The 12,486-nt window shown below is 36.0% G+C and overlaps 1 protein-coding gene across 1 annotated transcript; it reads left to right on the forward strand.

Annotated features, from left to right (window-relative positions):
* The first annotated feature begins 226 nt into the window (after window positions 1–226).
* LOC121736238 lies at window positions 227–1,438 on the forward strand. Its single transcript, XM_042127324.1, has one exon. It carries the CDS (start codon window positions 227–229, stop codon window positions 1,436–1,438), a length of 1,212 nt encoding a protein of 403 aa, XP_041983258.1.
* The last annotated feature ends 11,048 nt before the right edge of the window (window positions 1,439–12,486 follow it).

Consider the following 12,486-nt stretch of genomic DNA (forward strand, 5'->3'; position numbering starts at 1 on the left):
TAAATTCAACCCTCAATCAACATCAAGTCATAGTTTGCATTCTCCCCCACAGCAGACAACATCTCTTCGTTCAAAGTTAAATATTAATTTAAATCAACAATATCAACAACAGCAACAAGAACAACAACCACATCGGAAGAAGTTGAGAAGAGAAAATTCACTATTCTTATCATCTCTAGGACTAAAAATAAAGTAAATAACATCAGCTGCTGCTGCTGCTGCTGCAATGTCATCATCAATTTTAAATATTGGGGATAGTGTGGTGTTTGATGATAGCATTGAAAGTATTGAATATCACTCTTTCCACCCCTTCAATGATTCATATAAGAATAATGATGAGATTCGGATTCGTATCAATGATCAGGATATAATTGTGTGGCCCTCGGAGAGTCAACTCATAATCGAGGGCACTACAACAAAATCCTCCACTTTTGTAAACAATGGTGCTGCCCACCTGTTCCAAGACATTCGATATGAATTAAACGGTGTGGAGATTGATCGAACAAAAAACTGCGGTGTCACCACCACAATGAAGGGTATCTTATCGTACGGTGAGGAGGAGAGTAAGGCCTTGGAGAATAGTTGTTGGAACACATCATCATCAAGCGGCATCAAAGACATAGAAGGAGAGTTTTGTTTCACCATCCCACTACGACATTTATTGGGTTTCGCTGAGGATTATACCAAGGTTATTGTGAATGCAAAACACGAACTCGTACTCAACAGGAGCTCTACAAATTCAAACTGCGCCATCAAGACCAAGGATGCAACGAAGGGTTTTGAAATTAACATAAACCGTATTGTATGGCGCATGCCTATTGTAAAGGTGTCTGATAAGGAAAAACTTCGTTTGTTACGTTATGTGGAGAGTAATGCACCAATTCCCATTTCATTCCGATCGTGGGATCTTTACGAATATCCGCTGCTACCAACGTCACAAAAGCATGTGTGGACAGTTAAAACGAGCACACAATTGGAGAAACCTCGTTTTGTCATACTAGGATTTCAGCATGCACGCAACAATGATGAAAGCAAAGATAAAAGTTTATTTGATCACTCCAATTTCCACAATGCTCGTCTCTATCTCAACTCTCAATACTATCCATACGAGTCGTTTGCTAATGACTTTGAAAAGGGTGTCTACTCCCTGTTGTATGAAGCGTTTTGTAACTTTAAAAGGCAATACTATGGTTTGAAAAACGCTAATGTTCAAGTGAACCCAGCTCATTTTAAGACAAAAGCACCTCTTGTTGTAATCGACTGTTCCCGACAAATGGACACCATTCGATCGGGTGTGGGGGGTGGTATAGACATAAAATTGGAGATGGAATTCAAGAAAGCCATCCCCAGTGACACTACCGCCTACTGCCTCATTATCAATGATTCCCTCTTTGAATACACCATTTTAACCAAATCAGTTCGAAAAATATCCAGTTAAAACAGGTTGTAACTGGTTCAACAGCTGCTGTTCTGTTTGAAGCCCATGCTGTTCTGTTTATATTATCAGCTGTTCTGTTTATATTATTAGCTGTTCTGTTCAAGCGACTCAGTTCAATATAGGCTGTTGTGTTGTTAAGATGTGTCATTTACTCCCCCAACACTATATCTACCCACCCTCATATTCACCTTCGATTCCACCTTTCACTTTTGAACTTTGTAAAAACGTATATGATCTTAATTCAAAAACGATACCTCACATATCAACGTATTTAGTGGTATCGAATCGAATAAATGAGGGTTTGGAGGAGGTGATTAACATTGGTAACCGATTGTTGCTAACCAGAGAAGAATGGACTGCAATTTTCGTGAACAACGCAAACCGAATCTCGGATTTCTTCAACACTGGCACAGCTACTGCAACAGCTGCTCTCCACACTGAAAATAACTGCACTGTGAGATTTGTAAATGTGTCCGATCGTGGTGAGGGATTACAGAATTTCATATTTGTGTCGTGTGGTGGCGGCATCCAATCAATGAGTATCAGTAATGATGAATGGTGGCACCTACAACACATCCTAAACTGTCTCGACACTCGTCTACATTTTTTACATCGCATCAAACTCCACTATGAGAACAGAATGAACTTTTTCAAGAAGAAATTCAAGTTGAGCGGAGTTAAAACACTACACGAAGCGTCAAATATAATGGAAAGTGCTTACGATCGAACCTCCATTGTGGATCATGAAATCAGGTGTTACGCTACAGAGTACTTATTTTTCTCATGTTTAATATAATGTATACAATATTATAATATATGACGACATTAAAAGTTTTCCTGTTTGAATTGGTTTTTTATTACCCTTTAACATTTAAAAGGTTACCGCTATGATAAGATAAGTTCACCACACTCATAACCATTAAATTAGACGTCACGACCATTAAATTAGTCATTTTATATGTATATAAACTGGCTATGAATAGTAAAATGAATTAGTTTTGTGTAAAAAGTTGAAATACTCATTCGCTTCGTTACCGTATCGAGAGATAGAGAGAGAAAAATGGTTTCGAAATATCAGTGTCCTTTTTGTAACATTAAAGTTGCTAGTAATCAGTTAATTACTCATTCGAGAACAAAACGTCATAAGTTACTGTGTAAACAAGACGGAGGTGATTATTTCACTTATGTTATCGCTTCACTCTTTAAGTGTAGAATAATTTCCTATCGGATAAATGGCTCCTCCAATATTCTAGACCCAGAAATATATCTGAATGGAGCGGGAGCCAAGGTTGTTCAGTTACTCAAGATGGAGCTGGAAATTAATGAGGTCATCAAGGTGAATATGGAACTTTTCTGCACATACATTATGACAAAAGACGACAAAGTGGTGAGAGATCTAAAATCCTTTAATGTAAGAGGTGTTAATCTCACATGGGATCGACGTCAACCGAAACACCTTATACCAGATTTATATGAACTTCATAAAACATTTTCTTCTAAAATTTTAAAAAAATGTGAAGAATTTCAAGAGAGAGATAGTGGATGGGCATTGGAGAAGATTGAATTTTTGGAAGTGAACATCAACAAGACGGATCTCGTGAAATGTCTGGATGATGATAGTGATAATGAGGATATCATAGGAGGCTCTTATACACCACTTCCTGATTGGATTCAACGAAAGAAAGCTTGTGTAAATGTGAAAAACCAGGACAACGCTTGCTTTTTCTGGGCTCTGGTGAGCGCCTTGTATCCGGTAGACCACCATTCAGATCGATCATCCTCTTATCCACCTTACACGACCGTCTTCAAAACGGATGGTATTCAATTACCGGTGAGTGCGAAGGGAATAAAACGATTCGAAGTTTTAAATAAGATTAAAGTAAATGTGTATGGTGTTAGTGATGAAAAAAAGAAACGCATCAAACGAATTGTACCTTATTATATATCATCGAAAAAGTATGAGCGTCATGTAAATCTTTTATACTTTGAAAGTGCGTTGAGTGGGGGTGAAAAAAAATCAGATAGCAGCTGTTTAGGACACTATTGTTGGATAAAAACCTACCGCGTTTAATACACTCTCAAATTACTAAAAATCATAAACGAATATATGTGTGTGATGGATGTTTACAGAATTTCACTGATGAGAAAAAACTAAAACTTCACGAAAAATTAGGGTGTGATAAGGCTCTCATTGAACTGCCATCCATCACTGATAACACTTTGAGTTTTAAAAATGTTAGCCACCAATTAGAAGTGCCTTTTGTTGTATATGCAGATTTTGAGTCGATTTTAGTACCCATTCACAAAAATGAATATGATTTGAAAACTACCTATAATACTCATGAACACATTCCTTGTAGCTTTAGTTATTATATTCATTGTAACTATAATGAATCACTATCAAAATTAATTGTATATCATGGTCATGATTGTGTGCAAAAGTTTGTTGATAATATTTACAATGACGCTAGTGTTATAGCGGACATATTTAGTTCTAAGATTGATTATGATAGAAACATTGATTTATCTACATACAACAACAACAACTCTTTCTGTCATATTTGTGAACAACCTTTACTTTCAACTGATCATACAGTCATCGATCATTGTCATTTCACTGGGAAAATCAGAGGTGTGGTGCACAATCAATGCAATCTACAATATTCAAAACCTAATTTTATTCCGATATTTTTTCACAACCTCAGTGGTTATGATAGTCATTTGTTTATTAAAGAGCTGGCCACTAGGAAAGGTGATACAATCAGATGTATCGCACAAAACAAGGAAAAATACACAACATTCAGTCAAACAATACGCTCTCAAAATAACAATCAGATAACCATAAGATTTGTAGACTCATTCAAATTCATGTCCTCCAGTTTGGATAAATTAGTGAAAAATCTCCCAAAAGATAAATTTCAAATATTACCTAAGTATTTCCCCAACCCTCATGAGATGAACCTTTTAACACGTAAGGGTGTCTTTCCCTATGAATATATTGATTCATGGGATAAACTCAAAGAAAATTCATTACCTAGCCAGGAATTATTCTACAGTCAATTAACGCAAACACACATCTCTAATGATGATTATCTCCACGCGCAAACAGTGTGGGAACAGTTTAAATTAAACACACTAGGTGAATATTTTAATTTATATCTTAAAACAGATGTCCTACTGCTGGCCGAGGTCTTTGAAAACTTTCGTAAAATATGTCTATCAACATACAAACTTGATCCTTGCAGATATCTCACAGCACCCGGTCTCACATGGGATGCTATGTTAAAACACACAAAAGTAGATCTCGAACTCCTCACCGATTATGAAATAATTCAATTTCTACAAAATGGTATTCGGGGTGGTATTAGTCAAGTTTCTAAAAGACATGCAAAAGCCAATAATCAGTTTATTACTAGTAGTGTTGATGATAATGATGATGGAAAAAATTCATACAACCCATCACAAGACGATACTTTTATTATTTATTTAGATGTTAATAATTTATATGGTCACGCGATGAGTCAGAGTTTACCGTATGGACACTTCCGGTGGTTGAGTGAAAGTGAAATCGAATCATTTGATATTCTTTCTCAACAACCCGACTCCGATATAGGTTATATCTTGGAAGTAGATCTAGAGTATCCACACCACCTTCACGATTTACACAATGACTACCCCTTTTGCGCTGAAACAAAAAAACCACCTAATGGTATAACTAAAAAACTTTTACTCACATTAGAAAACAAATCAAACTACATCATTCACTACATAAACTTAAAACAATGCATCGTCAATGGTTTAATTTGCAAAAAGATCCATAGAATCCTATCTTTCCATCAATCTAAATGGCTCAAATCCTATATAGATTTAAACACAGTCAAAAGAACCGAAGCAACAAACTCTTTTGAAAAAGATTTCTATAAACTCATGAATAACGCTATTTTTGGTAAAACAATAGAGAATGTGGGTAAAAGAACTGATGTTAAACTTTGCACCACTTTTAAAGATGTGAAAACAAAAACTAAACCTAGTTTTGGTGCTATGCGTTACATGTCTCGACCCAATTTTCATAGTTTTAAGATGTTCACCAAAGATTTTGTAGCAGTACAAATGAATAAAACAAAAATACTCTACAACAAACCACTCTATGTTGGTTTCACTGTACTCGAACTCTCCAAATATGTCATGTACGATTTTCACTACTCTTACATGTTACCAAAATATAAAGAAAACGTACAGCTATTGTACACCGATACTGACTCTTTCATCTATCACATTAAAACCAAAAATTTTTATGAAGATATCAGAAAGGATTTACCATACAAATTTGACACCTCTGATTTTCCCCAAAACAATGTATACAATCTACCTTTACTCAACAAAAAAGTTATCGGTCTAATGAAAGACGAGAGTAATGGTTGCATCATCAGAGAGTTTATTGGACTACGCTCCAAAATGTATAGCTATATCCTAGATAATGATAAAGTTGTAAAAAAAAATAAAGGCACCTCCGCTGCTATTGTGAGAAACCTACACTTTAAGAACCTTATAAGGCCCTTAATCGTAGCTATGAAAAATATGATGATATGCGTACATTTTGTAGTGATAAACATAATGTTTACACACAAATCAAAAGAAAAAAAGTTTTATGTGGTAAAGATGATAAAAGATACATCTGTCCAAACGATGGTGTTAGCACTTTAGCTTGGGGGCATTATAAAATAAAATAAAAAAACATTATTTTCACACAACAGTGTCTTTTATTTCCTTAGTATATTTTCCCCCTTTATCCTCATCACCATTATCAACCTGTATCCCCCTCTCACTCACACTTTTATCATCATCATCACTATGGTTGATGTACTTTTTTTGTATGTAAGCACACCGACTAAACCATCGCGCGTGCTACAATCATCATCTTCCCAATCCTTTAAACCACCACCACAACAGAAACAAACGGTCCTATCTCCTCGACCCGTATAGAAGAAACCAGCATCCGCAAGTTGCTCCGCCGTCTGACGCATACGCTTCGGCCAGTCTTCAAAACTTCTCAATCGTTGCCATTTTGAACGGAAAATTGGAAATTCCACTCTCTCAAACACACCATCACGAAGTTCATTAATTATCGACTGTAACAACAATGATTCCCTTCCACACGTATCCATATTCATATTAAAACTAACATCTCTCACAACAATAATATTATAAAACTCTATTAATAGCACACACGTCATACCTTATCATACCAGATAAGAAAAACCACTATAAAATGTTACACTGCTAGCGCGAACTAATTATTATTACGTCATAGAAAACATTAAACTACATTAATAAAAAATACCGTACCTCACAAGGTCACACACAACCAGTCTCCGGTTGCCTAATTAAAATAATTCATCACACACCACCCCTGTGACTAACCAACACAGCGCTCATGAGGTCGCAGCACCAACACCACAGCCCCTCGCCGCTGCACCGACCACCGCCGCAGCACCGCCCCGCCGCACTACACAAACACACATACCTACACCTGCTGAGGCTGATAGTGATCATTAAAAATCAGCCTATTTTATACTACCACCAACATAACATGAAACACCACTCACATTACATATACACACAACAGAGAGATCTTCTTACAATAGTCGGTATGTGGTCCAGAACGTACATATATCCACTACTCCAGTGTAATTAATCAATTTACAAGTATCAACAACAAGTAATCACAGCAAGTAGCAACACAACACTTAAAAGAACTTATTTTAATTTACTGTGTTAAAACAAACTTCCACTCATTACTATTGTAAACATAAACAATTACAAATACTGCTCGAATGGGGCGAAAGCGGCCGGCCACAGTTCGCCAGCCGGGACTTCAACCAATCACAATTCAGCTCTCTCACGCACTTACACCAATCGACTACGCGCTGCGGCGCGTTGCCACGCGCGGTAAAATTTGAATGCCGATCCGAACAATGTTACAATCTCGGTCATGACCGAGAATCTCGGCTATAATTAGCCGAGAACCGAGACAAGTTTCTCGGTTGGATTTGTAGCCGAGAATGCCGAGACCGAGACCGAGACCGAGATCTCGGTCGAGCCTTAACGACAACACACCTTGGGAATAGGGTGGTTCTTACAGGCTACTTGAATATTCTTTATAATTCCTGTTGTTAATAGCTCTAAGTCATAATATTGTTACAGTTCGACAAGGCTTTAAATGAACGTGGCGAGAAAAGGAACTAACGCTGTTTTCATACAAAAACGTCATTGACAGTTCTCCTTTACTAGCAGCGCCCATTGGCATAATCATTTAAGTCATTGGTGCACTATATATTATGTTTTAAATTGTAATTTTCCATCTTTTTAGTAAAAGATGGCCCCGTGCGAGTTTCTTACGCCGGTTCTTCTCGCCGGGTTAGTTTCCGAACCGGTGGTAGGCACCTTAGTATCGACGTTGGGAAATGTTTTTGAAAAAAAAAACTCTGAATAAAAAATATTTTGATTTTCATATACTAAAAGTTCATAATTAAATTTAATTTTACTAAATAGTTTTAACAGTGTAATATTATTGCAATTTATTATAAGCTTTACAATAAATTACAATAATATCACAGGCCCACTTGCGCCAAAACTTTGAGTTAAATAAATAACCCGGGGCTTACTAACTCAGTGTTACCGTTTTTAATTTTTAACTCATACTATGTATTGCACCACAAGAATTTATCCCAGAGTCAACTAACCCGGGCATAAGTCATGTTCATTCGTTCTTTAAACATCCAGCCAAATATGATAGAGCGAATGCTGAATAATTTATGTGTAGTGCTCTCTCTCGCTCCACAGTACTTTAAATAAGGCTGGTTTGTATGCGAATTTAGTGGACTGTATTAGGTTTAAAAAATTTACAAACTATGAATCGTTACCACACCACAAGTTAATATCTGCTGCTGCATGAATACACCAATATAACAAATTAGAGATCTTACCTTGGATGGGAACAGCGGATTTTCAGCGTTACATGTATAGGGGGCCCCCTTTTTTAGCAGTTATAGAAAATTCGCGGCTTTTAACGTAGCGCGGTGCAGAGCGCGGCTCAAGCGGAACAGAAAAAACTTCACTCTTTCAGTCCTGCAGCCACGATTTGCGACGAACTTCACTATTGGCGCAAGTGGCGCCAAACTCGCGTAGCGGATATCGAGGGAAAGAGAGGATTATATATAGGACAGGATCGATAAGACCTCGTCCAATGTCATAACAGTGCACAAACACAACAACAGATGGCGTTATAAATTATATGCGGCAACAATTCATAGAAATATAACAAACGGCGCCTTCATCCTCCCCCCCTTGAAAGGGATAGTCTTATCCACTTTCAAAATATAAATTAGCTAATGTTTAAATGCGTTATAATTGAGCGGTTATTATACGAGAAACAAATTAAATTAACGCGAGTTCACCCGAGTGAAATAGTTAACAAAATAACTTAAATAATACTTATAGACAACGAATAGAGAAAATGTTACATTTACTGGCGGCGATTGCGGCGGGTTAAATTTCCAATTTATACGGTTTTCAACAAACTGTGGAATATTCCTAATTGTATTCCGGCGAGTTAATTAAATCATATAGAGCGTTAAGATGAGATCTAGCACCGATAAAGTTAGTACCACAGTCAGAATAATTAACACTGACTGGTCCTCGGCGGGACAAAAACCGTTTTAAAGCGTTTAAAAACGTTGCCGTTGATAAATCGGATACAAGTTCAATGTGAATAGCGCGCGTTACTAAGCATATAAACAAACAGATATATGCCTTATAGGAGCGTATTCCACGCTTGCGATAAGGGATAATTTGAATAGGTCCCGCAAAGTCCGTGCCACAATGGGAAAATGGTTTAGATTCGCGAACACGACAAGCAGGCAAATCGCCCATTAGCGGAAATTGTGGTCGCGGATTAGATTTAAAACATAGGTTACATTTACTAAGTAAGAATAAGAATAAGAATACTTTTATTTCCAGCATCACACGAAACATCATAATAATTAAACAGTATTCAGTGGTACAGTTATTATGATCTAGTCACAAACAGTATATATAAGATCTATAAATATTATTACAATGCTGTGTGATGCCAAAAAGTCGCCTTCTTATAACGTTGCGAGCACCAAAAATCCAGTATTTCTGTCTCATTATTGAAAGTAAAAGCCCAGGTCCGGTATGTAGATTGCGCTTATGTTCGTAATCGATAATTAGATCAACAACATGATCCTTTCCTGGCAATAATATTGGATGTTTGCTATCGTAATCGAGATTTGTGTTCGCAAGCCTTCCGCCTACACGAAACAGGCCTTCGTCAACATATGCGTTTAACTTAGCGAAAGATTTAGGCAAATTACTATTTGACAAATTAAGTTTAAATTCTTCGGAAAAATGAACACTTTGTACATCGCGTAAAACTGCAAATTCTGCATAATTTAAATGTTGAATTTCAAATTTACGAGGAAGCTTCTTTATAAAGCGAAAAACTAGAATGACTATGCGAAGGAGTTTTGGCCATGAGGAAACGCGTCTAGCCAACTCATATAAAGGCGGGTATACACGTTCAACTACATTAGTATTTAATACGTTAATTTTAATTTCAGGCGGGTCGACACAGCTGCTAGTATCGAATTTTTTAAGCGGCCATTCCGTAACAGGTAAATGAGCAAAATGCGGGCCATTATAGTATAACGGATGTCTGACTAACTGATTTGGAGTCAAGCCTCTGCTCAGACAGTCAGCAGAGTTCTCGGTACCTTTAATATGGTAAAAAATTTGCGGGTTTACATTTTCTTGAAGCTGTGCCACTCTGTTTGCTACATAAGTTTGCCAGCGTGCGGGAGTTGAATTAATCCATGCTAACGTGACCATACTATCAGAAAAAGCGAAAGTATTGTGTACGTTACAACGACTGCGATATGTATCTTGAACAGTACTTATTAATTTAGATAACATTAAAGCGGCATTTAATTCTAATCTAGCGAGCGTGATTTTTGTTTTAGACGGCGCTACTCGTGACTTAGCACACGAGTAGCGCCGTCTAAAACAAAAATCACGCTCGCTAGATTAGAATTAAGTAAGCTAACCATAGATCGGCGAGTTTCTTTACAATAAACATGAAGATAAACTACTCCACCGTATGCACGCTCGCTTGCGTCGGCGCAACCGAAAATGGTGAGAGTTACATGCGGTTGAATACCTACAAATCGCGGAATTATAATTTGCTGTAAACAAGGCAACTCATTTACGAAAGTGTTCCATAAAAAAATTATATTTGCGGGCGGTGGGTCATCCCATTCTATATGACTTTCCCATAGCGATTTAATAATTAATTTTGCTAAAAGCGTGACAGGAGCTACGAATCCCATCAAATCCCAAATCCTAGCCACAAATGAAAGGATGTTACGTTTAGTACACTTACGGTCATCCTCTGTAACGCGAAAACAAAAATTATCTGTAGCTCTACCATGAGTTGCTATCGAAAAAGTATACGATTTTACCGTACCCGATAGCGAGCAAACGTGCGTCGATATAGTTTTCCATAAAAACCGTACCATGAGTCATATAAACTCGCTAGCGACGACACGATTGTTTAAATTGTTTTCGTGTGTTTATAATAGTATAAAAATCGGAATGTAGCTAACTTCATAATTGATTTTGCTTTCTCTTTCTAGCTCGAATAAAAGACAAAGACGGCATATGGCCTTAAAACCCTACCAATTTAAAACAGCGACTTGTTATTAGTATATGTATGAGACAGATATATTCGTAAACTTGTATGCATTATAGAAGGAGAAGAAGAAGAGAGATTGCATATCGTATGTAAATAACGTTGAATGTTGACATTGTTCGATGAATTTTGAAAACAAATTTTGAACTTTTAAAGATAAGTTACAAACTTGTGAACCATAAATTATTGTATTAAGATAAAGAATTGCTATTTCTTGTAAACTATATTTTACAAATACAAGTGCCACTTGCTCAAGTGTACTCGAAAACCAAACAATCTTACCTTTTTTTGTTCTAATGGTTTTGGCAAGGGTCTATCGTCTGGTTCATATTATTTTTTGTGTGATGATAATTTTACCTACTTAAACACTTCCTTGTGAATAGCAGTTAATTTCGTAAAAGACGTGAACGAAAATACATGTATTATAAAAATGCGTACCAGTGCCACACAATTTCAATTAATGGTGGAATACATGGAAAAGTAAGTGTTATTTTCATTAAATTTTCTATAACTTTTAAATACTTAAACTTATTTTTAATGATGTACCTCGTATTTTCTCTTTATACATAGTCTAATATAAAAGTTTAAAAAGGTGTTAATTGGACATAATATTATTATGGCTAGGCTCATTCTGTCCGGAATCATGTTTTGTAATGAATAAAATATAAATAAAGGTAGAATATGCCTAGAGTAGTATATAATATTATTTAACATACTATGTAGTTTATATTAGTATAGACATATTCCACTATTGTTTATGACGTCTGACTTAACTTATTCACCTACAGTATAATATAAGTAATAATTGTTTTTTTTGCAGCACATGAAGATTGGAACCAACCTGGTCCTTCTACTAGACTTTCTTTACCTGCAGATAGTGCCTCGGTTGGAGAACCTTCGGTCATCGAGCATATTGTTCCCCCAGAAGATGTGCATAATTTTTTTTATTTATTTATTCCTTTATTTTCATAAATCATACAAGACGTTTGAGATATACTCTCCATAAACCACGAAGGTTTGTCCGGAGTGTATTACAATAATAATAAGAATTAAGTACATTGTCATTACAATTATTTTATACTCAATAAATAAATTAATATTTTTTATCAAACTTAACAAAACAACATAATAAACTTATTAATTATACTTACTTAAATATTCAACAAAAAATTGGTAGAATTGCAATTACTTACTTATTAACAAGAAAATAAATCTTGATGTCAGTCCTATTCATTTAGGAATTTGTTTAAATATAATGTTTTTAGCTTGTATTTAATAT

The sequence above is a fragment of the Aricia agestis genome, chromosome 18 (genome assembly GCF_905147365.1).
Source record: "Aricia agestis chromosome 18, ilAriAges1.1, whole genome shotgun sequence".
Classification (NCBI taxonomy): Eukaryota; Metazoa; Arthropoda; class Insecta; order Lepidoptera; family Lycaenidae; genus Aricia; species Aricia agestis.